The 25,115-nt window shown below is 46.5% G+C and overlaps 11 protein-coding genes across 11 annotated transcripts; 9 read left to right on the top strand and 2 right to left on the bottom strand.

Annotated features, from left to right (window-relative positions):
• Nucleotides 1-1,194: 1,194 nt before the first annotated feature.
• On the top strand, nucleotides 1,195-2,772 carry C8Q69DRAFT_298310 (hypothetical protein). Its single transcript, XM_028627115.1, has 4 exons — nucleotides 1,195-1,359; nucleotides 1,548-1,564; nucleotides 1,658-2,053; nucleotides 2,133-2,772. Exons 1-4 carry the CDS (start codon nucleotides 1,330-1,332, stop codon nucleotides 2,575-2,577), a joined length of 888 nt encoding a protein of 295 aa, XP_028484250.1. The 5' UTR covers nucleotides 1,195-1,329; the 3' UTR covers nucleotides 2,578-2,772.
• Nucleotides 2,773-2,787: 15 nt separating this feature from the next.
• On the top strand, nucleotides 2,788-4,083 carry C8Q69DRAFT_445533 (hypothetical protein; the record flags this gene model as incomplete). Its single annotated transcript, XM_028629070.1, has 3 exons — nucleotides 2,788-2,812; nucleotides 3,000-3,893; nucleotides 3,941-4,083. The coding sequence occupies 3 exons, from the start codon at nucleotides 2,788-2,790 to the stop codon at nucleotides 4,081-4,083; spliced, it is 1,062 nt and encodes a 353-aa protein (XP_028484251.1).
• A 703-nt stretch (nucleotides 4,084-4,786) lies between these two features.
• On the top strand, nucleotides 4,787-5,908 carry C8Q69DRAFT_445534 (ketopantoate hydroxymethyltransferase; the record flags this gene model as incomplete). Its single annotated transcript, XM_028629071.1, has 2 exons — nucleotides 4,787-5,224; nucleotides 5,291-5,908. 2 exons carry the CDS (start codon nucleotides 4,787-4,789, stop codon nucleotides 5,906-5,908), a joined length of 1,056 nt encoding a protein of 351 aa, XP_028484252.1.
• A 154-nt stretch (nucleotides 5,909-6,062) lies between these two features.
• Nucleotides 6,063-7,558, bottom strand: C8Q69DRAFT_298537 (putative autophagy protein Apg12). Its single transcript, XM_028627117.1, has 3 exons — nucleotides 7,000-7,558; nucleotides 6,331-6,530; nucleotides 6,063-6,276 (listed from the first exon to the last, which is right to left on the bottom strand). The coding sequence occupies exons 1-3, from the start codon at nucleotides 7,262-7,264 to the stop codon at nucleotides 6,217-6,219; spliced, it is 525 nt and encodes a 174-aa protein (XP_028484253.1). The 5' UTR covers nucleotides 7,265-7,558; the 3' UTR covers nucleotides 6,063-6,216.
• Nucleotides 7,559-9,392: 1,834 nt separating this feature from the next.
• Nucleotides 9,393-10,490, top strand: C8Q69DRAFT_507974 (ubiquitin-conjugating enzyme h; the record flags this gene model as incomplete). The annotated part of the gene is made up of 8 exons (XM_028632939.1): nucleotides 9,393-9,425; nucleotides 9,518-9,525; nucleotides 9,586-9,630; nucleotides 9,694-9,721; nucleotides 9,792-9,894; nucleotides 9,947-10,061; nucleotides 10,118-10,299; nucleotides 10,354-10,490. 8 exons carry the CDS (start codon nucleotides 9,393-9,395, stop codon nucleotides 10,488-10,490), a joined length of 651 nt encoding a protein of 216 aa, XP_028484254.1.
• An 879-nt stretch (nucleotides 10,491-11,369) lies between these two features.
• On the bottom strand, nucleotides 11,370-12,482 carry C8Q69DRAFT_298656 (late endosomal/lysosomal adaptor and MAPK and MTOR activator-domain-containing protein). The gene is made up of 3 exons (XM_028627118.1): nucleotides 12,316-12,482; nucleotides 12,030-12,181; nucleotides 11,370-11,946 (listed from the first exon to the last, which is right to left on the bottom strand). Exons 1-3 carry the CDS (start codon nucleotides 12,364-12,366, stop codon nucleotides 11,649-11,651), a joined length of 501 nt encoding a protein of 166 aa, XP_028484255.1. The 5' UTR covers nucleotides 12,367-12,482; the 3' UTR covers nucleotides 11,370-11,648.
• A 180-nt stretch (nucleotides 12,483-12,662) lies between these two features.
• On the top strand, nucleotides 12,663-14,386 carry C8Q69DRAFT_298323 (hypothetical protein). Its single transcript, XM_028627116.1, has 3 exons — nucleotides 12,663-12,979; nucleotides 13,127-13,676; nucleotides 13,786-14,386. The coding sequence occupies exons 1-3, from the start codon at nucleotides 12,954-12,956 to the stop codon at nucleotides 14,125-14,127; spliced, it is 918 nt and encodes a 305-aa protein (XP_028484256.1). The 5' UTR covers nucleotides 12,663-12,953; the 3' UTR covers nucleotides 14,128-14,386.
• A 3,319-nt stretch (nucleotides 14,387-17,705) lies between these two features.
• On the top strand, nucleotides 17,706-19,163 carry C8Q69DRAFT_528695 (hypothetical protein; the record flags this gene model as incomplete). Its single annotated transcript, XM_028633677.1, has 2 exons — nucleotides 17,706-18,464; nucleotides 18,688-19,163. The coding sequence occupies exons 1-2, from the start codon at nucleotides 18,125-18,127 to the stop codon at nucleotides 19,161-19,163; spliced, it is 816 nt and encodes a 271-aa protein (XP_028484257.1). The 5' UTR covers nucleotides 17,706-18,124.
• A 969-nt stretch (nucleotides 19,164-20,132) lies between these two features.
• Nucleotides 20,133-21,189, top strand: C8Q69DRAFT_499361 (hypothetical protein; the record flags this gene model as incomplete). Its single annotated transcript, XM_028632323.1, has 5 exons — nucleotides 20,133-20,174; nucleotides 20,237-20,389; nucleotides 20,442-20,548; nucleotides 20,586-20,932; nucleotides 20,996-21,189. The coding sequence occupies 5 exons, from the start codon at nucleotides 20,133-20,135 to the stop codon at nucleotides 21,187-21,189; spliced, it is 843 nt and encodes a 280-aa protein (XP_028484258.1).
• A 544-nt stretch (nucleotides 21,190-21,733) lies between these two features.
• C8Q69DRAFT_299074 (hypothetical protein) lies at nucleotides 21,734-23,420 on the top strand. Its single transcript, XM_028627121.1, has 2 exons — nucleotides 21,734-21,921; nucleotides 21,992-23,420. Exon 2 carries the CDS (start codon nucleotides 22,201-22,203, stop codon nucleotides 23,188-23,190), a length of 990 nt encoding a protein of 329 aa, XP_028484259.1. The 5' UTR covers nucleotides 21,734-21,921; nucleotides 21,992-22,200; the 3' UTR covers nucleotides 23,191-23,420.
• Nucleotides 23,421-24,256: 836 nt separating this feature from the next.
• Nucleotides 24,257-24,791, top strand: C8Q69DRAFT_445542 (hypothetical protein; the record flags this gene model as incomplete). The annotated part of the gene is made up of 4 exons (XM_028629072.1): nucleotides 24,257-24,269; nucleotides 24,355-24,489; nucleotides 24,564-24,716; nucleotides 24,775-24,791. The coding sequence occupies 4 exons, from the start codon at nucleotides 24,257-24,259 to the stop codon at nucleotides 24,789-24,791; spliced, it is 318 nt and encodes a 105-aa protein (XP_028484260.1).
• Between the last annotated feature and the right edge of the window lie 324 nt (nucleotides 24,792-25,115).

Here is a 25,115-nt window from a genome sequence, read left to right on the forward strand (position 1 = left end):
GCACTTTATAATTAGTTAGAACTTAAATTAATTAGTATAAGGGATTTAACCTAGATATTAATATTATACTGTAATTTAGTATTATACAGTAATATATATATTTTAATATAGTAGGTGTAGTAGTAGTATTATAGGAAGATATATTAAGACTTAGCATAGAGTCTTTAAGCGAGTAGGTATTAAGAAGGAAGAGAAGGATATTTAGCTTTAGAGCTCAGAGTAGAGCTAGAGGAGAAGCTTTAGCTGTAAACTAACATAATAAACCAATAATAATCTGATGCTAAACTGATACTGAATAATAATAGAAAGATAAAGCTGATTATTTTATTCTAAATAACTGAAAGGTATCTCCTTTCTGTCCTTTGCTGCTTTACTTATAGACTTTTTAAAGACTTTAAGCAGAAGTATATAATCTCTTAACTAATTATATTCTTTATACCGATCCTCCCCACTATAGTAGTAGTACTGACTATAGACATTTTTAATGTTTATATCTCTGGTTGTTATGCCTAACTATACTGGCTTAGCATATATATTTAGCTAATAAACAAAGCCGGAGGTTAGCGGGTCTAAGAGATTTTAATATTCATACCTTTAATTGCTATACCTAACTATACCAGCTTAGTATTAGCTTCTAGCTATTAAGAGGCCCTAAAAGTTAGTGGGTCTAAAAAGTTTTAATATTCTCATAGATAGTTATTCTATATAATTATACCAATTTAGCATTTACTATCAGCCAATAAAAAAACCTAAATCTTTACCGGCCTGAGGTATTTCTACACAATTAGTCGCTCTATATAGGCAGGTTCCACATCTCTAGGGATCTAATTAGCCTGAGGGGACTTAACGCTAAAGTTTTATAACATTTACTTAGATATTCCACACCACGTCGGGTGCGCTAACTAGCAGACGTCTCGGAAGCATAAGCAGACCAATGGAAAATATAAGTACATGGAGGTTCAGTAATTATGCGCATGATTATAAATGAGCACGACAATAGCCCCGCGCGTCTTGCCTCTTTTGTCTTCTATCTGCTTCGACTTGACGAGATGGGGTGAGGACCAGGGGAGATTGACTGACTTCTTCCGAGTGGGAGGTGGCGTACTCCTGCGGCGGGACCGTACGGTCCGGGAGGGAGGAGATGCATATAATTATTATACCTGTCGCCAGCACGGTCATGATTTGGAACTTATCGACTGAGTCTGTACCTTTCAGAGTGTTGGTTAACCGAGCTTCATTTATCAAAGTGCTGCCTTCAAGTCTCTTTTTAAGGAAACTTTGCGCTCCAAGACTTCCATCTGCTATTAGACTTATACATCACCTAGCAATATGGCCATCAAGAATGTTGCGATCATCGGAGTATGTTTTCCTGGTAGCTCTCTTTTTCAGTGAAGTTTTGAATTCATCCGGATTATTTTTCTAATCGTCAGCTTTCATTCATTTCTTGTGACTTGAATATCCGCTGAATATTCCCCATGGAATAACCCTGCCTTGTTTATTGTCAAGTCACTATTTGATGCCAAACAATCACTAACAAGTCTGTGCAGGCCGGAGGAAACTTAGGGTATGCAGTGTCTCCATTTTCCAGAAAGCAGAACTCACAAGCCACCTCTTAGTTCCGGCCAAGGACCATACTAACATAGCATGACTTTCTTAGTCCTTCCATTGTCAAGAACCTCACTTCATCCCCTCACAACTACAACGTCTCCGTTCTCTCCCGCCAAGAATCCAGCTACAAGGCTCCAGAGGGCGTCACCCTTATTAAAACTGACTATAGCCCCGACTCCCTTGTTTCTGCTCTGAAGGGACAAGATGCAGTTGTCTCCGCTATTACGACCTCCGCCGTCCCTGAGCAGAAGAAGATCATCGATGCTGCTATTGCTGCTGGTGTGAAGCGATTCATCCCTTCAGAATTTGGATGCGATTCTAGCAACTCGGTCACTCTTCAGAGGGTCCCGCCGTTGAACTCCAAGAACCAGATTCGGGAGTACTTGGAGAGCAAGCAGGACCAGATTGAATGGACCGCTATTTACACAGGTTCTTTCTTTGATTGGTATGTGTTCCATTCTGTATAACCATATAAGAAAAGGAAGCCCTCTCGTTAGCGTTAAACTGACCAGTCTCACACACAGGGGCCTCAAAGTTGGCTTCCTCGGATGCAACCTCCCTGAAGCCACCATGACCATCTTCCCGGCCCAAAAGGACGTCCTCTTCTCAACGTCGACTCTTGACTTCATTGGCAGAGCCATCGCACAGACTCTCTCGCCATCTATCGCCCCCAAGACCGCCAACCAGCGGCTGCGCGTGCGCAGCTTCACCACATCCCAGACCCAAATCCTCGCTGCTCTTGAAAAGGCTACCGGCAAGAAGTGGACGGTCGCGGAGGCAGACCTTGATGCAAGCGTCAAGGATGCAGAGGAGAAACTGTCTAAATCCGACTTCAGCGGCGTGGGAATCCTGATTACTGGCGCGCTCCTTGATCCTAAGTGTGGGAATAACTTTGATTATAACCCGTCGAACGAGCTCCTGGAGCTGCCGACTGAAGATATCAATACTGTGGTTAAGTCTGTGTTGTAGGTGGCTACCAATAAGCTTCATATCAACCCAATGAGCTATCAGGGACTGTCTCAATGTTCTCACACTTTCTGGGTATAAAGCCCACCCGGCCTGCTGAGTGACGCAGTGCCTTATTATTTGATAATTCTATCTACTTGATTCTTATTTCACAACAATCAGATATTCATTCTTCAATCGTTCTCACCTTCTCAGAAGCATCTTAGATTGATAATGGGATTACGTCTTTATCTTGCCGGTAAGTCATCCTTGCGAGGTAATTATTTCAGGGTCTTGCCGCGAAATCCGTAGAGTTCTATATACAACTACGGCTGTCTCAATTGACTTAGTCGTATTAGTAGGCAGGGACTGAGCTTTGATTTTGGACGAGGTAGCTGGACGCGTTGCGACGTATCTTTTCATTTATCTTTCACATTGAAATCAAGTGCTCCATGACCGCCAGCCAAGTCACTACTACAGTACTGTCACTTCTCCTATCACTTCGCAAAACTGTCACCACGCTCTATCTTTAATCACTACTATTACCAACCCGTTGCGAGATTCTGATATCGCCGCTCCCTTCGGTGCTACTATCATTATCAAGATTGTTTTCTTGATTTCGACTGTGCCGCTCATCCAGACTCCACTGCTCATCACGATTGTGTTGTTGATCTCGACTGCGCTCGTCAACACGGTGAATGCAGGAGATGTGGCCAGCCTATTCAACGTCTCTGTCAACGATGTCCAGGAACTGAGAGAGTATATTGGCATATTCATCGACGGCAGCGAGCTTTGCAGAACCCATTTATCCCGTCGCGATGGAGTCAGGCTCGAACATTTCATAGAAGAGAAGCTTGCTGAGAACACAACTCTCCCAGATGCATTTCGTATCAAGCGTGATCATCAAAATTTTCCCAGGCTTGTAGCTCTCGTCAAGCAGAAGATCACGGAAAAATGCCGCCAACGCGCCAAACGCAACAGTCGCGCTCACTCGGATACCTGTATCAGTGCCCTGGCAACAATTGGCCTTCGGTTCTCTGACGATAAACAGAGTAAAGACTATGGTCTTTGCGCTTTCCGCGATCTCATGAAGGACGACATTACACCAACGGGGGATACAATCAGGGTTGAAGATTTTGACTACCAGAAGTTTCTGCAGAGAGTCAACTCCACAGCAGTAGCGACAAGGACAGGCGATGGCGAATCTAAGATCGTGTATAAGGATCGCAACGGCTCCGCTGCAATCATTGATGAGATCTCATGGGCGGCTGCCATCATGCAACTTCTTCAGGACGCGACTTCTGCTAAACATCGATTCGTCTTCCATCTGGAACGGAAAGGTATGTACATCTCCTCTGTTTACTTGGAAAGGCTATTTACCTGACAGACCCTCTAGTGCAAGATATCTCTGCAGCCCCACAACCGGATGGCGCAGACCGCCGCAATACCCGACGACTTTCCTCTGCTTCTATAAAATCAGAGCCTGATACAGCATCTCCGCAAAAGAGGCGGCGTCTGGATTCCGACTAGGTCTGGAGAAGGCAGAAAGAAAAGTTTCTGATCCCTATTCCCTGTTCCTTGCGATTTGTTCCCTTTCGGTTTGATTAATTTTTTTGCGACTTCGTCTCATATTCATGTTCATATTCACATACTCTGTTTACAGTTTTAATCCCTGTCGAATAAACCAGCCTCGAAGTTATTCGAATCCGTCATCATTAAGGAATGACATAGCTGGTCGGGAGATTGATAGTCTGTTATTAGCTAAAACATGAGATTTCTGTCACAATACAATTCCAACTTGATGTGCAACAGTAGCTGTGCCGATTAAGCAGCAGAGCGTTGTAGATCGCGGGGTAACTAGATAGCCAGTCCCGATATGGAAAGAACCTCGGTCGGCCTGTCGGCGCGGAACAACGGCCAACCCGGAAGCCGGGGAAAGAAAATCAACGCCGGCAGAATCGAAGATGCTCCGAACTACGCAGCATATACCAGCACGTCAAGGCCCGCTTTCTTTATAAGAACACCTTGAGGCACTGGCTGCCGCACACAATGGATCTCTTCTCCTTAATATCAATATCCGTTTCCTTTTTCCATCCACTACAGCCACCCGCGGAGTGATTGCCACTCAAGGCACCCTAAGGCGCCCACGAGATCTAGATACGATCTCGATACTCCGCATTCAAGTGAATACTCATAGAAATACCAGTTTGCCGAACAGACGACCCTCGACATCATGGCTTCCAAAGCTGCGGCACAACTGAGGTTGCCGGTACGGCCTCTCATCAAGAACATGGCAGTAATTAATCGTTTTTCTTCGATCAATTGCTTGTCGACGCCGGCTTTCCTTCGTACCCCGCCTTTGTCTTCTTCAGCTCCCTTCGTACGACACAGCTCCCACTCTCCACTGGGTACCCCGTCCCCAAATCCAAGAAAGAAGGTCACCATAAACACTATTCAGAATCTTTACAAGAAGGGCGAGCCAATCACGATGCTCACAGCACATGATTTCCCAAGCGGGCACGTTGCTGACGCCGCCGGCATGGACATGATCCTGGTGGGGGATAGTTTGGCCATGGTGGCTTTGGGCATGGAAGACACGAGTGAGATCTTGATGGATGAGATGCTTCTGCACTGCAGAAGTGTCTCCAGAGCGGCCAAGGCCGCGTTCACCGTATGACCCCTTGCCCCTCACTGCTGGATTTCTGTCAATGTAGCTAACGCAACTCCGTACCAATAGGTCGCGGATCTTCCTATGGGATCGTACGAGGTATCCCCCGAGCAGGCTCTCCAGTCAGCCATTCGCATTATAAAAGAAGGCCGTGTGCAGGGTGTCAAGCTTGAAGGCGGGGCGGAGATGGCCCCGACGATCAAGCGTATCACCCAGGCCGGAATCCCGGTCGTGGGGCACATTGGCTTGACGCCGCAGCGCCAGAATGCTCTCGGAGGATTCAGAGTGCAGGGGAAGTCAGTGGCTGGAGCATTGAAGCTTCTCGAGGATGCGCTTGCTATCCAGGAAGCTGGAGCATTCATCATGGTTCTCGAGGCAGTGCCCGCTGAGGTCGCAACTATTGTCACGAAGAAGTTGCGCGTCCCTACCATTGGTATCGGTGCAGGTAACGGCTGTTCCGGCCAAGTCCTTGTGCAGATAGACATGTCTGGCAACTTCCCGCCCGGCCGCTTTCTGCCCAAGTTTGTCAAACAATATGCCGACGTCTGGGGCGAGGCCATCAGAGGTATCAAGCAGTACCGGGAGGAAGTCAAGTCACGTGCGTACCCCTCGCAGGAATACACTTATCCTATCCCCAAAGAGGAGCTTGCAGAGTTTGAAAAGCTCGTTTCCGAACGGGAACAATAGCGATGTCGATTTCACTCTGCAGGTAATATACACACTGATGATTCATGCGACCGTTTCTTGTTTTATTCCTGCGAGCATCACGATCATGACAAGCGCTACCACCTGCTGTCAGCCGTCAGTTCACATCATATGTGATACCCTGGCGCTCCGTGATACCAATATTAGTCGATGACCTCAATCGCGCAGACAAGGCATGGTTTGATGGAGCACCATCCTATGTAAATAGTATTTGTCTTTTTGTCCAAGTCATCAGCATGATGGCGTGACCTGAGTTGAGGCAGACGAGAGTCGTTCTTCCAAAAGTTGCTTCATCCAAACGCTGGCGTCATGGAGTATGCAACTATCAGTTGGTCATCTGTCTTGAAGCACTGCAGTTTACATTCTGTTAATTTGTATCGATAAAAAATGATATTGTTACTTACCCTCCAGAGACCACCTACGCCTTCATCTAGCCCCGGCGCGAAGACACTGTTCACGTAACAGAAAACAGAATCGGTATCTTTGCAGTCTAGTTTCTTTCGAAGAAACTTCACCACAGTTTCGAACTTTTGAGAAGCACTAATCTTGAAGACCCTGTTCTTCAGAATAGGTGCTGAGGGCAGCGGCTGGAAACGAACGGTCACTGGAGATTTCCTTGATGTCAGAGACTTTCAAACTCATCAATCACATATTATATCGAAAGTGATAGAATGCGAGTACAGTAGGAACAACTGTTAGGCTAGTGCTGATGACGCAAAAAGTATGGGTATGGCGGGACATCCTCATCCTGAAACGGTCACGACAGAAGGGCCACATGATAATGAAAAACGACAAAGTAGACAACGAAGCTTATACATAAATAGCAAAAAGAAAAGAAAACATAGGGAGAAAGAAGTAGTAAAGTAAAAAGTCTCTATGTCTCGTGTTTCGAGAAAGTGCAGGATCTTTTTATCTTTCGAAACATTGGCATCTCGCCATAGCTTTTCGAGCTCGGGGACGGCAAGAAAACAAACCAGAATGCCTCAATGCCAAAAAAAAGATAGATTAAAACCAGGAACCCAACAAATATAATACCCTCAAAATACAATAAAAGTTAAAGAAACAAAACATACCTTTCCCCGTATCCAAAGCCTCCACATCCGCAAGAGCCTGATGAGCGTCACGTGGGAGACCCGTCAAGACGACCGACGCAGACATCGTCAGCGGCAAATCCGCACCATGCTCATCGTCTGGGATAGGAGTAGTTCCAGCATTGGTAGCACCCTCGTTACTGGGTGTTCCGCTTCTGGGTCTGCGCGCGAGACCTGCTCCGGTGCCTGAACTGGACGGATTAGGTGAGTTGCGAGCGGAGCGATCTGGGGAGGGGGAGGGCTCCATGGTTTCGATGGATAGATTTTCGTGTCTTTCCAGAAGGGTTTTGGGTGTGTTATTAAGTGATATGTCTAGGGGGAGTTCAGAGCGTAGGATGATAGTGGGATTTGATATTGGATTAAGATGTTTTATTGCTGGTCTCTGACGGGTGGAAAGATAGCGAGGTAAATTAGTTACATACTTAGAAAGGGCGGGGTGCTTAAGTACCTAAGTACCTAGTAGGCAGCGGAAGACAGCCTCCAGCTCCGATCCACTTGATCCGAAACAATCAACGCATTGAAAAGGGCCAGACTTGGTATAAATATGTCATGTAGAAAACGAAGAAATAATTTCATGTCTAGCCATATTGAGCATTTACTATTTCGATCCACTAAATTTCAAGCGATCATACTATCATACTATTCATACAACTTGTTGTTGGACTCTTTCGAATCTCATAAAGGAACATGCCTCGTTCTCTAGATGGCTGAACAGTGCGAGCAACGTGGAAAATTGCTTACCATAGGAAGCTCTGGCATTCGGACGACGATACACGCTCTGATTGTGCACTGGAGAGCTCAGATAACTGTTCAGGGCGTGTCGCTGACGGAAGTTACGATAGCAGATATAACACTCCCAGAAAGGACTGTTGAACGCGCGATCGGTAGCAGAGAACTCGGTAATATCCTGATATCCACCTAATCTGCTTGATGATAATGATACCTAATGGGTCATACTGGCGTACCATGCCGGAGGCATGGTAAATCTGGGCGATTGCAGCATGCGTTTGGAGAAGAACATGGCTAGGAAGCTCAGTATTGTTGCCGTGTGGCCTTGTGAAACGAACATATTCCGGGCGGCCATCCTCAGGGTGACTGAGAGCATGAGGCAGGAGATACAGACAAGTCTTGATCTTATATACGTTCTCCTCATCCTGGTTTAGTAAGCATAAATTCTCTTCATGTACTTTGGGTATATACTGACAGTGCTTTCGAGAGCAAGTTTGAATCGGCCGAATTGATCGTTTAGGAATAGGAGTTGCGGTCATTGAATTCCGGGTTCATTTATCCAATCTGCCTTCATGACATCCTGTGTAGCTATGGGAACTCCATACCGCTCGACCGAAAAGGAGAACTCCTTTATGGTCTCCCCGGCTCTAACATTAGCTATATTATAAAATGGCATGATAAAATGAAGGACGAACTTGCGGGGACCGAGGATTGCAGTGAATAAACGGTGAGCAAGATTAGAGAGAGAACATTAATCAATTTTCTGGGTGATACAACAGCAAAAAGTTTGTTTTCCACCAAATGGTAGGTGATCTAACAAACTCTCAATGATCTTCAGTCCTTATTGGATAGAAGACAGTATCCGGTCAGTTTTTCTCGTGCATCTATCTCCTCGATATACAGAGCTTCTGGATTAGAGGACAGAGAGGATAGACACCCACTCAGATCACTTAAGGCCTGAGTGAGCTGAGAGTCTGTCATGACGAGAAATGTAGAAAGAGCTCATATCTAGATAGAAATGAGATGGCTCGAACCTTTGGGGGCCACCTGGTTGTCGGAGTTGTCGCGCAGCCCAACTTTGGTGAATGTCGGAGTGAAGTGTTCCACGATCCCGTTCTTGCTCATTTAGGTAGCTAGCAATATTAATGATAGCTTGAAAGAGAACTCGCCGGATCTAGGAGGTTCCAATTGGAATGAGGCGGTTAAGACTTGAAGCTCTCCGGGCGAGAAGGCCAGGCAAAGGGGCCGCTGAAGCCTGGTTGGCTTCAATAATCGGCGGGGCACCTGACCCGCTGATCCGTGACCGGCGTCTCCAATTCTAGCCTGCCATATCATCATCGCCGCCGCTGCCACTCCTGCCAACCTCTCCTTCTCTCGCCTGATTATACCACGCTTCGTCCATAAGTGTTTGCTGCCCTTCTCGCAACTTTACCTCTGAAATATTTAAGCCCTGCTGCTGTCAGGGTTCTCTCTGCCTGTTGCAACCGACATACTTCTCTAACTGCCCCGCTCTGCCCGCCGATACTTTAGGTGTGCACCGAGCTTATCAGTCCCCTCATTTCAGCACGCACTCGCTTTCAGAGTCTTTTAGCTCTTCTTAAAGCAGATAGTTCAATACTGCACCGAACAGCCTCACATATTTCAAGATGAGCAGCCCCAAGCGCAGAATCGAGACCGATGTAAGTGGCTGTGACACTTTAGGGCGCAACAGATCTATGGCATTTCTATGGAGTTGAAAGCTGACCTGGGGTTCTTTTTCGCATTCATTTAGGTCATGAAGTAAGTCTTTAACCTGATTTATACAAATGTGCTCTGTGGTTTAGCTAACATGGAACTTAGGATGTACGTTAATCCTTTGCCACCGCCTTTCCCTCCGTCTGCCTCGTCCGACGGCTCAATCCACATTATCTTGGGAAATGAAAGGATATTGATGATATAAATTCTCAGGTTGATGAGTGACTACGAGGTTACTCTAGTGAATGATAACAGTCAGTACTTGTGATTTCCCTATGGCTGGTATTCTCTGTCGCTGACTACGCTCCCAGTGTACGTCAAAATTGATTTTCCAGGGGTTACTTCTGTATTTGATGTTCATACAGCCTCTCCACAGGCAAGAATTCTACGTTCGTTTCAAGGGACCTGAAGAAAGTAGGTGCCAAGCCTTGTGATCCAATAGTCCGCATTACTGACCATGCTGTAGCGCCATTCGCTGGTGGTCTCTGGAAGATCCATGTAGAGCTGCCCGATCAATACCCATACAAGAGTCCAAGCATTGGATTCGTCAACCGTATATTCCACCCGAACATTGACGAACTGTGAGATTCCGTGGAGTGGCTTTGTATGCGAAACAGGATTAACTTGACTCCATTAGTTCCGGCTCCGTCTGCCTCGATGTTATCAACCAAACTTGGTCTCCTATGTACGATATGATCAACATCTTCGAAGTCTTTCTTCCGCAGCTTTTGCGTTACCCCAACCCTTCCGATCCCCTGAACGGCGAGGCGGCGGCCATGCTCATGAGAGAACCCAAGAGTTATGACGCTAAAGTCCGAGGTAGGTGGTTGTTGACGCTTCGCTTGGAATGCTATCTAACCAGGATGCTCTCAGAATATGTGGCGAAGTATGCCAGCAAAGAAGCTGCGGACGAGGCTGGGGAGGACACCGAGTCGGAAGACGAAATGAGTTCAGTTGGCAGCTACGAGTCTGGCGGCGAAGAGCCTGCTGGTGAGATGGATGACGTCTGAACGCCTAGTCCCCCACTTGGACATCTGGCACACGGGTTTGGATTACCAGGGACTATTCATATTGTATTGCATCATATTCCCCCCTTCTCACGGTTTAGTTTCACAGGAATCTGGCTAGCTGGCGTTATCTGGGCGGAGTTGAGAGGATCTCTTGCCTGGCGGCAATAGCGGGGAGTATAGGCAGGCACATTCGTCATGCCGCGATCGGCCGGTTGGGATCCGGCGACAACTTGGATGCTCAAGATCTATGATCAAACTGCTTCGCTCACTCGTCTTCCGGCTACTGGCTTCAACCTTTGACATCGGAGTTCTGCAACCTATCACATTTCCTAAGCGAGTCAATGGCTCTGCACGAGCACCATCTAGCATTGGTTTTTGGTCTTTCCCGGACTTCATACATGATACTTCCTGTCATTTACTTTACGGACCTATTCTAGAATAACAAATTAGTATAAGATATATATAAAACGAGACTCCACGCAATCATACCCAATTCTAGACATTGCTCTAGATTGTGCAGGATATGGTGATAACGGGACGTCAAAAATCGTGTCTTGTTCATATCCGCAACATGTTCTAGTATACTGGTTGGAAATCGCATTCATTGGTATCTATAAGAAACATCTGCCAGAGCCCCGTCTACCGACCAGCCGGCATACCATGCATATCAAAAAAGAAGGTTAAACTAGAGGCAGAAAGTGATGACAAAGGGGAATAAGAAAATATGGAAGCAATGGATGGAAGAGTCACGGGCGGCCTATAATAAATACAGATCTGACCCTATTCCGAAATGAATTGTCGAGAGTAGACGCGGATGCTAAAACTGAAACTGAGAAAGAGTGCTACGCGAACAAAAATGCTGAAACCCGGTCACAAGACAGTACTTAAGGAAAAGCGTAAAGAAAGTGATGTCTGATGAAGGATTTCCTGCCAACCTCAGATCTGTCCAAAGCAAAGGAAAAACAAAGAGGAATGGGGTATGATAGCGGGTAGTAAGGATCTGCCTCATTCTGGGATATGACCCCAAAGCCAACCCTGACGATCAACGTGCTCAATATGTCCAGTCATAGAGCATATAGGTTGTGTGTGCAGAAAGTGAAGACGGATGGATGCTGACTTTCCACGGGAGGAGTTCGGAAGATGAAAACTTCGTGCACTCTAGGTGACCTTCAACACGCCGAATACATCACCCCCATTGCCCGCGGTTTCGAATCCTCGAGATTTCTTTCCTTTCCGTGTTGGGATAACTACTTCACCCCAGTGCTTCGGTACGGGAGCGACCTGCTTCTGCGCTGGAATCACCGCCGCATCGTCTCCAGTGCCTGGACATGATGAACCTCCTGTAGATCTCACACTGCCTGTCTCGCCGCTTGCTGCTCGGGATGACGTACTAGGAAGGGCTGCTCGTGGCTGGAGATGTGGTTGAGGTTGGAGAGCCCAGATGTCAACGACAGCACTAGAGAGGGTCGGGAAGTTAATGATGGTTCCAGTATTAAAATGGGCCTTCTTGAAGTGAAGGCAGATGTAAGAACTACTCACTCTGATGTCCGTTGACATATCGCCTCGAGAGCTTCTCGCTCGCGCTTGAGGTCTTCTGGGTCAGGCTGGTAGAGGTGGTGGGCCTGGTTTAGTGCGCCGTAGCCATATCCTGGCTGATAAAGCTCATCGTCTAGAAGCCGAGCTGCCTCGGACTGTATCACCAGAAGTCAGCTGCGTTGCTATCGAAGAATTGTACGGAACGATTCGAATTCGCTGATACGAGAAGATCATATCCTTCATCATCATAACAGCCATCCAAAAGGAATGTTGGGAAAGTCGCACTCACATCATGGCTTTCTCGGCGACCGAGGCCAAGGCAAGATGCGCACACGCCCATCTATGCCACTGGTTGCTTGGTGGGCACGTCTGTTTGCGACTCTTTCAAGGCGACGAACGACAGTTAGGAACGCGGCAATCGGGATTGAAATTGTTCCTTTTCGATCCGTTTCAGCGGTAGACCCATGGAGTATTTCGGCGATTGGCGCAGTGCCAGAAGAGCTATCGGGTTGAGAGGGACATCCACGAGAGATGTCTGCTCACAATCGAGATGGACAGTTGCGTTAGTTACGGATGATGAGATGGGCTGGGACTGGCCCGTGCGTTGCGTCCGGAGTTCCTATCATTGAGCGCACGCACTTTCATATATCCACGTCCAATACCTCGGTATCCTCGCCAGAAATTAACACCGAGCATTTACCTCCGAGAATTGGGACGTGGCCGCAACGGCTCGAAACCCGTGTCGATAGCCCAGTGATTTTAGACCTCAGATCAAGCTTGATTCGGAATCCTCCGCACAGCGATCAACTCCGCAGATTGTTCCTCATGCTGTATCAACATCCGATAATTTATCAATTCGTGGGAACCGATATATAAGTTTGAGACTGGTCGCGATTTTCTTGCGACAGTGTTCCAGCTCAACACGGAATGTTCGATCTTCCAGACGCAAAACGGTATGTCCCACTCCCAATAATCTGAATTTCATATGATCATCTTTGCAGTTATTATGAGACATTCATATGAGGAAAATACAGTATCCTTTCTACATATATATTGCAAGATCCACCCAAGAGATCAAAATTCTAACTCTGCGTGTCCAGCGTCCGTCGCGATGAATTAAGCTCCCCTCCCTCTTCAGCGCTCTCATCGCCAGCACTCTCTACGAACGATGCCAACGAACGTCTGGGAAAACTCCTTCAATTCGAAATACCGCCTCTAGATGTGAATTCAACCGAGGCCCCTGGCCAAGCGGCCAACAACCCTGATCCGGTCGATGCCCCCGCCCCAGAGGAAGCAGAGCAGGAGTTTGAGTTTCGACTGTTCAGCAGCGCTCCAGCGAAGCCCAAGACGGACGGTGCAGTTCCTGCTGGCACCAGCGCGGATACGACAGGAGATGGAAATGCAGAACGTACACAAAAGTTACGAATCAGGATCCGGTCACCGACACCTGGAGATGTGAGCGTTGGTGAAGGGCGATTTGTGGTTCCTTTCAGAGGATGGGAGTATTATTTCACGACCCCGACTCTCCTAGGTGGATATGGAAAAGAAGATATTGCGCGCATTGAAGAGAGAGCTGCTGCTAAGAGGGCGGAGTTTGAGAGCATTGCCGTTAGCCAGACTCAATTATTTGAGTGGGCCAAGCAACCTTGGGTATGAACCTTCCCCGTACTGCATATTACATTTCTTCGGGATTACTTTTTCTGGAGAGTAACTGCTTCGTCTTTGGTTTCGATTAATTGACTGACTGTATTTCTACAAGCCCGGTTGCCACCTCCCTTGGCGTGTCATCCGACTAGATCGTGCAAAGACAAAACTCCCACGTCCTTCTGCCGACCCCACCGTTATTCAACTCGTCAATCCGAGTATCAAAGCGTCACCGAAATCGCGCAAGAAGCCAGGAAAGAAGCGTCGGCTCGTTCTGCGCAAGCGCGCCGCAGCTGCAGAGGCAGCCAAGCTTACGGAAGCAGAAAAACGCAATAAAAGAAACCGCGAAAAGAAGATCAAGAGAAGACAGAAGGCAAGGGAGCAGAAAGCGGCTTTGGCAGGTGCAGGTGATAGTACGCAGGCCAGTGTGGCTGATGGAGAGGAGAACACTACATGAAGTGATTCGGACAATAGGGGTGCAGAGACCACTGAATATGCTGCGGGAACTGCAATGACGGATCACGGTAATGATATCAAAGTTTGCTTTTCAGCTTCTAGTATAATATACCGCTATATGGCATATTTCAATAGCATACCATAGACTCCATATGGCCTTACATACATCATGTATTTCATCTGTGTCTTGAGCTGCCGCACCGAATGTTGCAGGATTGGCATCCTGAGCAGCGCTATTGATTCCGCGCAACCCTGAGCTAATCGTAGATGTTAGAGAAAAGACTGGACCGAAAGATGCCCCATTCAGAATAAGTGGTAAGAGCTCTTGAATATCCGTACTTCCATCAGGTGCGAGTTGTCATATGCCTTGAAATAGTTGCCCTCTTGTCGTTTTGTATAAAGTCTGCCCGTAAGTATCGATGTTTTTCCTGCGAGTCGATGACCAGTGGGATTGGCTTAACAGGGGCGAAAACTTCGTTTGAAGTGTCCATAATGATGGAAGTCCTTGAATTCACAATTCAACAGTTTCCAATGGCCATTGCATTATGTGGTTCATAAATTGGAAAGTTGATTGCTTTATGAGTTAGTTGAAGAACTGAGCGCGGGTTATTCTCATCGATGACGAATGGGTTAAAATCCGCGGGTACATCGAAATCGTGCCACAGACGATCGTTCTCCGCCTTTATCAACAGTGGCATTAGCCCACGGAAGTCCTCAATGGCATTGAAGTCCTCAGAATGAAACATGCATTTCTTTATTGGGAAAAGATATAAACGACACCACGGCCGATTATCTTCGTCGGGAGCTTGAACCCGGCACGCTTTAATCAGAGCTCTCCGGGAGTTGGACTGAGCTCTGCTGCCCACCGTGCCCGCGCCAGTTCTGTATACTGAAGAGGGCCCGGGGCTCAGGGGTTTTAAGCAAGCAACTAGCTGTTCGCTAGATGGATCCGCATAACTATCTGCTTCCGTGCCATTCAGGATTTGACACATGCTGATAATGGACCACAGGTGTTTGCAGTTCTGGTGAGCCCCAGACACGGAATGATGCTTTCATAGACGTCTGCTGTGCACATTTAACAGTCTCCATGAATGCATGTCATAGTGACTTCTCCAAGGCTTCGAGATTCAGCATGTGTGAATGCAGCTCAACCGGAAAAGGCCTCGAAGAATATTTCTGAGAATGCCTGAGCGGTTATTCACCCAGTATCTGGTGAAATCCTCCTCCTATTTGACCCCGCTCGACCAGGCGAAGGGCGAGCATTCAAGTATATAGCCCGCTCTCGAGTGGCCTCGACTCTTGATTACTTTCTCATCCAGGATGGATTCATCACATCTCCAAAACGGTTTTATCCTTTTTGCAAGGTCAACTCTATTGCTTTCAATATCTCACATTATTTGTGTCTATGGTCGTTCCTTCCCATAAACTATAACTAGAATCTTTACTACAATCTTTCGTGGCTTGGTAATCTTTTCGTTTCTCTCTCTTTTGATCACCATTTTGACAGATACCAAAGCTAAATAAACCCAATAATCCCCATACACAAACACCTTCACCTATTTCTACCTTCTGCTTTGAATGCTCCAAATCTCAATTAGGAGATTATTATATATAATACGCCAGCATAACTTGTTATGTATTATTATCAAGCAGATTGAGTGGATATATAAGGATATCATAAAATCAAGTTCTTTACTACCGATCATGCGCCCAATAGCTCTATATAGAGTGCTATATCTACCATCATTGAAGTCAACCAGTGCCCCTTTTGCCTGGGCTTCTCGCATGGATGCCCGGAAAGCTTCAAATCCTTCCGCAGCTTCGGACCTGCAGTCTATCGAAATGTCTATCTTTTCAATATCCCCCTATCCGTTCAATAAGGCAGTAGGTCGACGAATATGATCTCATTCCAGTGCCCGAAGTTGTCCGTAAGTGTTTATTCTGAATGCCATCTATTTCTTGTGAAGAGTCCCTAAATTCTAACTTTCCCAGTTTCCCGCATAGAAGAAATGGAATAGATCCCACAAATAAGCCGCCGGTGCGATGGCGGTTGGATATTATTCTCCATTACTGCGTTAGGCTCGAGCAGCAACGTGTTGCTGCTATCGATCCAAATAGGGCCTATTACTCCTATTATGTATAAATGCTAACCTCCTCCTGACCGGAAAGTCGGACTATAGCATATGGCACGGAGATCATGGAATGTCGAGTTCGTCATTTAGGCCAAGATCAAACCATAAAGGTCTGCAATCTCTTTCTACAATTTCGACCAAAGCATCAGTTATATCAGCGGTCTTTATTAACTTCTTTCTTATTTTCTCCATCGTTGCTTGTGCTCGTATTATTCCGAACTATCTAACTATAACCAGCTTCTTGAATTCCTTATTACTATTATATCTTTAGCTCTTGTGCTGATGTGCAGTTTTTGCAGATTTTAAGCTTACTATTTTTGGAGACGGAGGTATCTCGTCAATGTTTTTCCTATCTATATCTCACGAACTATCAACACTCCGAGTGAAGCCCAGAAGGTCCTGACACAGTATTTTCAGTTCGAAATTAGCAATAATCTAATTATACAAATACCTAAAAATTCGCCTAATTGTCCTATTTAATATTAATAAAGATAAGCGCGTTCTATAATTATGCTAGGAGTCACAAGATACTCGAAAGCGACTGCGAAAGCTCGTTACAAACTATGGGAATGATTTTGTCAAAAACAAGCATGGGATCAAGTCCTATGATGACACCGACACGTGCACATGTTTTATATCGTGCTATACATTTCGTTTTCAGCTCTAACATGAGTCTTACTAAGAATATGAACTCCTAAAGGCGGGCGACTCTACTAGAAAATTTGAAAGGCCTCCTTGAAGCAAATCACTCAGTTAACACTTTTGCTAAAAGCTGGGCTGCCCTCTGGCAAGCTGATATCGGACCCCTGCGCAGGATTGTAACCTGGGATTTGATTGTAGCGTCCACGGTCATTGCTAGTCCTATGTAACTAGACCTTGTTCAGATCTGCAAGTGTTCAAGGCTATGATATTTAGTGAGGGCCTGCAGTGGACAGATTCTGCAATAACGCCATCTCCTTTTGGAGAGTCAGGCTACGTCGCTCAAAATATAAGCGAATCTGGCTCCCTTAATCATCAAAAGATGCTTAAGAAGATATGTCCCTCGAGGAGTGGAAAGATGCAGAGACAAATTCCCAGACATCTCTGACCGCATGTATGTACGAGGAGTGCATGTTTCCGACCAGTGCATTCTATAGTTATCATCCCATACGCACTGGGTATATACGAGAACCGTGTGCAAGTAAGTCTCCTTTCTGTCCTTTTCTCTTTTTTTTGTATCTCTTATTATTACAAACTTTCTGACATAAGTCTTCAGGAAGAAGATATACGCAATATCTAGACCTCACTCTTTGCGCTATTCCTGGACATACAGGATGTCATAAAGGCGGACTGGATTAACAAGCTGTTGATCAGGTGAGTACACCCAAAAGGCTAGAATTCAATATCCTTAATTAATACATTACCCTAGTGCCTGAAGAGAGACCAGCAAGCCTGCGTAATACGCACGCCGACCAGGTTGTTGTAGCTGCACACATTTTCCCGTTCAGCAGAAAATCGACAATTTTGGGCTTCTTTCATGAGCTCTTTCTATCTTTCTTATCATGCCAGACTCACATCTAACTCGGGCCCTAAATGACCTGAGTTGGTCTATATCCTCCCTGTCCTCTAATCCGGACGTTCTGTATATCGAGGATATTGGACGCTATTTCCTCTTGCTGCTGAACCCATGTTCTTAATCTGAGAATTTTGCCATCGGAGCGGACGCACAATCCGACCACCACAGCAATAACCTGGTTACACAGGTAAGCCATTTGCCCCAGACACATCTCGACATTGTATCTAGCGACTGATCAAACTCTCCACCACATTATATTTACTCTCCTCCTGCTACTGAGACCAATACGCCACTTATCTATAGCAGCTATAATGAGAAAATGGCATCTCGTTTATCTACATCTCGTTTGTCGGCCGAAAGAAAGTTCCTTCCTTTTTCTGCTACAGAATTCCCTTCTATTATTACCTATCCTCCATTTACCTCCTGTCTATTCTCTGTCTGTCGTGTCCTGTCCTGTCCTCTCTGACAATATGAGGCGCTTCGCAACTACTGCCTCTGCGACCTTCCACTTGACTGCTATCCTCATCCACAGCTACTTCTTTGCTGCATTCTTGGTGCTCATGATGGTTGATTATAACACTGAATGCCCTGCTCTTATTTACTCTTCGCCTGCTATCCTTGATCGCAAACCTGGAGGTGTCTCTCGATTCCGTACCAATTATTTATTGATGGATTTGGCCTCTACAGAAATATGTACCGCAGCCTAACAGGCGTTTATCTAATTCCAGCTTGTTTAACTGCGTCAGAAAGAGCTAAGGCAGCGAATATATTTCCGATAACACTGGGACCGCATGCCAGCAACTTTCCTGATGTAATATCGTCTCTGTCTCGACTTACAGCCCTGGATAAAGGAATCAGCATGCATCTTAATCAGCTTTTGTCCTCTCCTCTATTTTTGAGCCTTACGGCGTGAGTGAGAGCCTACGTATGGTTTTCGACGGCCAATGGACAGTAACGAACCCTCTAGCACGCCTTCCGGCTCCTAAGCTGGATATTACGATTGGTGCTTCTATATGGCAAACGGCCTATATTGACACAGCTCTCTCACTGGAGGCGCTCCTCTGCCCCGTTGTCTGCTGCCCAGAGCTTATGGTACCGACGTTTACAGTGGAAGCCAAGTGCTTCCAACATCCTGAGTATGCGGCTAGACAGAACAGGCTCAACGGGGCCATAATGCTCCGTAACATCCAGGAGAAGAATGAGGAGGTAATGGTCAGCACCTTCTGTCTTGCATTCCTTGGAGATATGCCGCAGCAGCAGGTTTACCAGACGTTAGTGGCTGTCAGAGGTTTGGCTGCAAGGACATACGAGCTCTTTCCGAATAGGTCTCCAGGGACGACATACAGCTGAATCGACGAAGATAGTGCGAACAATGTACACAGTGCATATGCTATCTGAATAAGGGCAGGTTCAACGACGACTTCTCCAGGGCCCTATGGTACTAGAGGTTCCTGCCAAACGAACTCGCACTCTAGGGAACATATCCTCGGAAATCCAGTCCCCAAGGATCCTAGGCATTGCCTATTTGTACAAACTGCGAATGACTACAGCGTATCACCCCAGTGCTGAAGGGCAGTCTGAGCGGACCAATGCGACTATGGAAACCATGCTCAGATATCTCCTAGTGGAACAATGTGAAGTTCATCATCTTCAACAGGTCCAACATGCGCAAGCACGTATCGAGGAGCTACAGCAGTTCAATGTCCGACGTTCAGTCTAGCATGGAAGAGAAGTCTTTTTATTCTTTCGATGCGCGCTAACTGACTCTACAAGAATATCGTGATTGTCTTCTTGCATAAGGCATTCTCCTCCACCAGATCCGTTATTTCGGACAAAATCATCCGTCTTGCTCATTGAAGTTCGAACGGACATTTTTCCTCCGTAAATGATACAGATAACCTTTTCAGGCAAGTTTGTCTTGGTCACAAACAAATGCAAACTCTTCCTGGTTGACTAAAGTTGGGGGTATGGTGTAAAAGCGGCAAGAGATCTATACTCTTGGGCCAATAAAATGCGTATTTTCTATCCATATTGTATACTCTCGGTCCAAATGTGGGCGAAACTCCTAAGACCAAGGCCGTACTGACGCCCCTGCCGTGGATTCTGTATAGTACGTTGAAAACTGTGGATCTAGATCGGAGGCACGAGAATGGATCAATTCTATAGAGTCTGCAGAGTTTTCGATAGACATAAATAGGAAGATGGCATACTGTTTTTCTTTCTTGGAATTCATTCAATCTACAGGTTCGCAGTATCATACGTAGATTGAGACTACCTCGTTAACTTTATGATTGATTTCTTGAGTGAACTACCGCAATAATGCCTTCCTACGCTATTACAGGTGCTAGTCGAGGACTTGGGGTAAGTTGCAAAGGGTTGAATTTCCACGTCGATACATGCTGACCATTGATCCTCTGATATAGTTCGAGTTCGTCCGCCAATTGTCCCAGACGCCAGGCAATGTCGTTATCGGCCTGGTCCGGAACAAAGCCACAGCGGATCTAAAAGTCCAAGCACAGGGACTTCAGAACGTTCATATCATCGAAGTCGACTACACTGACCTCCCGTCTTTGAAGGTATAGGGCACCATAACAATTACCTTTTAAGAGTGCTAATAAAGAGATGCAGAAAGCGGCCGAGGAAGTAAAGGGTCTTACTGGCGGTGGTCTCGACTACCTAATCAATAACGCCGCCCTTGTATCCCATATTAGCTCTTCCAAGACATTGGCTGATTTGTATGTCGTCCTGGTCTCCAAGATGGAAAGTACACAGTCCAGATTCTAACATTTCACTCAATAACAGCGATAATGATTTCTCTACCATGGAAAAAGATCTCCGTGACAGTTTCGACATCAATGTCTTAGGCGTCATCAAGACGATTAATGCCTTCCTCCCGCTTATCAAGAAGGGAACTGTCAAGAAAGTCATCACGATATCTAGCGGAATGGCCGATCTCGAATTGATTAACGACCTCGAGATACCTGTCGGGGCTCCATATTCTATCAGCAAGGGCGCCGTGAATGTTGCCATGGCCAAGTATAACGCTGTCTTCAAGCAAGAAGGGATACTCTTCCTTTCCATCTCACCGGGTATGGTGGCGACAGAGAGAGCAACTGAAGGTTAGTGATGGTCCTTTTGCTTGAGATTGAAGTAGTCGTTTGGAAACTAAGACAATTGCATAGAAGTTTCCGAAGAGGAGAAAGAAGGTTTTGGTAATTTGGCTGCCAAGTTCGCGGCATATGCGCCAGACTTCAAGAGGCCACTGACGCCAGAAGAGTCCGTGAAAGCTGTACTCTCCGTGGTGGAAAAGGCTAGTGTTCAAGGTGGGTATGGAGGACAGTTTATTTCTCACCTAGGCACGAAGAAGTGGCTGTGAAGGAACTGGTGGCTGCTAGGAAGATTGACTTTGAGGAATAAAGCCATGAAATCGAATCTCATTCTCGCCATATCAGGTCCATGTATTTCATTCATAATGAGCTTATTTGTTGCACTGGAGGATCCAGTATGAGTAGGCGGCAATGGCTGCCGCCTTGTGTATACAGTAGTAGACCAGTTCGAAACTTAACTACCATTATTAGAATACCCTGACAAGAGCTCAGCTTATCGTTATGTTTCCTGGAAAGCTCTCGAGAGATTGGTAATTGGGTCTGAGAGACAAACAGCAGTGTATACAGGTGAAACTATTTCAACTATCATGACACATTGGCAGTCGTATGGTGCTGGAGGCTGAGATGGCACTTGACAGATCTAGACAGTATTTACGCCAGGTGATATAAACCGCGAGCGATTTATGCATTCAGGACTAGTTGTTTTCCCGGACAGCTGCCTGGCCATCCAACCACTGCCGGAAACACGTACGGAGTAAAGATATGGCCACACGAAAAAGGGGAAGATCCTCAGTCGTTAAAGGAGAGAAAAAGCTATGACCGACCATTACAGTATTACCCAGTGCTTCCAACCTTTCTGAGTCACGTCTCAGTAGTTAGTTAGCTTTTATTTTTAGCAGTATGCCGAAGACGCATCCTATTCTTCACGGGTAGATCACATGCTCAACTGCTCGAAGAGGAGAGGCGAACATTCTCTACTGATTATGATACCACAATCAAAGGTATAAGTTGTTTCCACATGCTTTGAAAAAGAAGTCAATAGAGCCATGGTCACTTATCACCTTAACCTAGGATCATCTCACTCCCAGTAACTCGTGCCGGTTGCCTATTGACGAACTCAGTGTGCGGGTAATCCCTTCCAATTTCACTTTTCTCTCCGTTTTCCTTTTCTTTACCTTAAATAGTACCTAGAAGTCTCCCATCTTCCTTTACTACATACTTCATCCGAGTACAGAAGCATCCTTGACGAAGAATTGGTTAAACATCCGTTACAGACAAGCATGGACAGCGTTAAGGTGAACGTTAACCTTCTACCGTTCGCAGACGTCCAAGATTCCATCACCAAAGCTAGGAACGAGTGGACAGAGACGAGAAACTTTAATACGGCTCATCATACGACCGATGAGATATTAGCAGTGGTTCCGGAAGAGAACGGTCTCCGTCACGTTAAACCGAGTATCTACCCGACAAGGACTAGCCATTGGCTCGGGTTGATTGCTTCAACTCAAGGAATGAGGACATGGCATGTTTTCGAGATATCGCGCTATTTAGCAGAGGAACTCGCTTCGCTGTATCTAACGTGGTGTTCGGGCAGACATTTGGGCGATGACACTCGTCAGGAATTAAAGTCCTTGTTCCCTAAGACTACAACAGTCGGGGTTAAGGCAGAGGATGTATTTCAGGGGGATAAATGGTTCCTGCGTGTCGATTACTGCAGCGCAAAGGACAGTGAAGCGGGTCATTCTGTCGTGGAAAGTTTAGATAACCTGATTGATCGCCTATACACGTCTATGCGGGCAATCAGGGCTATTACCGATATCCTCGAAGAGGACCCTCGCGAGAAGCCAAAGATCTTTTTGATACCTTTCAATGCAGCCATGGACTGCTCGAGAGAGTGCCGCGTTTTCTGCCCACCTCACAAGAACCGCGTTGCCGCGATCTCTCAGTACCGTTGGACTGAGCCTTTCATCTTTAGGGATGCAGCTACTGCCCAGCAAGAAGCCCACGAGATCTATTCCGCAGCGTGCATCCTGCATTCACAGATTCTCGAGCATGCCGAAAGGACAGCTGACGCTGAGACGCGCAAGAGAATACAGAACGAGGGCTTTACCTTCGATATTTTGAGGCCAACTTCGGGGGACATCCAGTTAGTGGAGATTAACCCCTTTGGCGCTATGAGTGGATGTGGAAGCTGTCTCTTCCAGTGGATCCGAGACGCTAAACTACTTTATGGGTTGAAGGAGCAAGTGGAACTGCGGTTCGCTGTTTAGGAGAGCATCCTTTTGCTGGAAAAAGAAACGTGTTTTTAAGACCGTTTCGAGTTTACACTGCTTCCATGCTCGATCTTGCGATGATGATTGAAGTGTGCTCCCGTACCATATCTCGATCACTTGATATCCCCCCGGATTGCTTGGGGTTTGTCGAAAGAATGGGGCACAGCCACCACCAACCAACAGTTTTGAAAACCTTGGCCGCGTTGCTTCAGGGATCACGCAGCATCTGGAGCATAGGGTATGCAAAGCCCTTTGCCGTCATGAACTGATATTTTGCCAGGGTCCTGTGGCGGCCTTCCAGTGAAAAGCGGAGCAGCCATTTATAAGCGTTCAAATAGCGCCGGTAGCTATGGCTTCGTTTGACCTGCGGAGAAGTGATCTGCATGTCTGACTTCTGTTGTACCACGTAGGAGAAGGGACGCCAGGATGAAAACATCGTTACTTGTTGCTTGCTGGTCAAGGTCGCCAGGGACAGTCGGTAGCTCTGCGCGTTGCGGATTCGGGGTCCAGACGGGCAAAGCAAATGTGAGGCGTCATACCGATATACGGAGTAATAATAAGATAGTTAATCTGAATATCCAGAGGTAGAAAAAATAATAATAAACGAGAACCCACTCCCAAGGGTCGACCGGGGCGTACAGTGGAGACGGTCATGGAATGAATGGAACACGCCGCCGAAGTCGACCGAACGAAAGGAAGCTCGTGCGATAAGACGTGCAGGGAAAAGGAGACGATGCTCGTTGGGCCTAGAATAGATTTGAAGACAATCAGGGGCCGTGCTCCATCACGTGTGCCCTTGACAGCGCCCATCTTAAGAGTATCACCATCGAACGTTGTCTCATTTCTCTCTTTTCTTTTCCTCCTGCCTCTGCATTATTATTATTATCATTGTTGTTGCTGTTAGCTTGATCCCCTGGCCTTGTGCTACAATTCCCAAATCGGTAATTGGGAAACACTGTTTCTACAAACAACTACCACAACACTACACCGCAATCTCGCTTTTTTCTTTTCTTTTCTTTTCTTTTTTTTTCCCGCAGTACGATATCTTTCAACTCTCTTCATAATGCCTGGTGTTCGTAAGTACTTGACTTCCTCTCAGTAATTCTGAGTCTCTGAGCACCTCTTTGCTCCATGCGGATCTTTGTTGACTCTTGGGAGAAGCCCCAAACGCATTTGCTCAGGTGAAGAAGAGCTTTAAGAAGCTCTTCAGCCGCAAGAAGAAGGGAAAGAAGGCGGACGGCCAGGCTGCTGATCCAGCCGCTGAGACGAAACCTGAAGAGCCAGCGGCCGAAGGTGGTGAGTCACCAGCGTTCCAGGCTCATTGGTCGTTTTAAGTCGAGAATCTCAGCATGCTAATACTTATATCACAGCTGCCGGTGCAGATAAGCCCGCTGAAGAAGCCAAGCCTGCCGAAGACAAGCCCGCAGAAACGAAGCCAGAAGAAACCGCTGAAGGAGCTAAGACTGAGGAGACTCCGGCGCCAGCAGAATCAGCTGCTGCTCCTGCCGCTGAGCCTGCTAAGGGTTCGTGTTCAATGCAGTATCGACAAGAGTATTAGAGCCTTGCTGACTGTCCCAACAGATGAGCCCGCGAAATAAGCGATCATTTCCTATCCCACGGTTTCTCTGAATAGTCATGGAAATTTCCGTCATGAGTGTTTAAGACTCTTGGCTCGTCGGTTGATCCTCTACCATCGTTTCCGCTTTCCTACATACCTTAATACTTGTTTGTCCTTTTTTTCTGGACCACAATACCCAAGCGCGTTCTCACGCTTTTCATTTCATTTGCATAATACCCTATTTTGAGTTGACTTTGAAGCCACTTATCAGATGAGAGTACCGAATCGAGCCTGTGGTCTCTTTTGTCGTCTTCAATATCCCGGAGACTTATGTCTCTTCGCTTCTCATATGCTTTGCTAGTTC

Source organism: Paecilomyces variotii (assembly GCF_004022145.1).
Source record: "Paecilomyces variotii strain CBS 101075 chromosome Unknown C8Q69scaffold_7, whole genome shotgun sequence".
Classification (NCBI taxonomy): domain Eukaryota; kingdom Fungi; phylum Ascomycota; class Eurotiomycetes; order Eurotiales; family Thermoascaceae; genus Paecilomyces; species Paecilomyces variotii.

Coding starts and splice junctions, on each gene's coding strand:
- C8Q69DRAFT_298537 (XM_028627117.1), bottom strand. CDS start 7,264: ATGGAGCCCTCCCCCTCCCCAGATCGCTCCGCTCGCAACTCACCTAAT. Junction 6,531..6,999: donor GGCTTTGGATACGGGGAAAG/GTATGTTTTGTT, acceptor GGAAATCTCCAG/TGACCGTTCGTTTCCAGCCG. Junction 6,277..6,330: donor GCGTAGGTGGTCTCTGGAGG/GTAAGTAACAAT, acceptor TGTAAACTGCAG/TGCTTCAAGACAGATGACCA.
- C8Q69DRAFT_298323 (XM_028627116.1), top strand. CDS start 12,954: ATGTTCGATCTTCCAGACGCAAAACG. Junction 12,980..13,126: donor GATCTTCCAGACGCAAAACG/GTATGTCCCACT, acceptor CTGCGTGTCCAG/CGTCCGTCGCGATGAATTAA. Junction 13,677..13,785: donor AGTGGGCCAAGCAACCTTGG/GTATGAACCTTC, acceptor TATTTCTACAAG/CCCGGTTGCCACCTCCCTTG.
- C8Q69DRAFT_299074 (XM_028627121.1), top strand. CDS start 22,201: ATGGACAGCGTTAAGGTGAACGTTAACCTTCTACCGTTCGCAGACGTC.
- C8Q69DRAFT_298310 (XM_028627115.1), top strand. CDS start 1,330: ATGGCCATCAAGAATGTTGCGATCATCGGA. Junction 2,054..2,132: donor ACAGGTTCTTTCTTTGATTG/GTATGTGTTCCA, acceptor TCTCACACACAG/GGGCCTCAAAGTTGGCTTCC.
- C8Q69DRAFT_298656 (XM_028627118.1), bottom strand. CDS start 12,366: ATGGGCGTGTGCGCATCTTGCCTTGGCCTCGGTCGCCGAGAAAGCCAT. Junction 12,182..12,315: donor GTCGCCGAGAAAGCCATGAT/GTGAGTGCGACT, acceptor CTGGTGATACAG/TCCGAGGCAGCTCGGCTTCT. Junction 11,947..12,029: donor ATATGTCAACGGACATCAGA/GTGAGTAGTTCT, acceptor GACCCTCTCTAG/TGCTGTCGTTGACATCTGGG.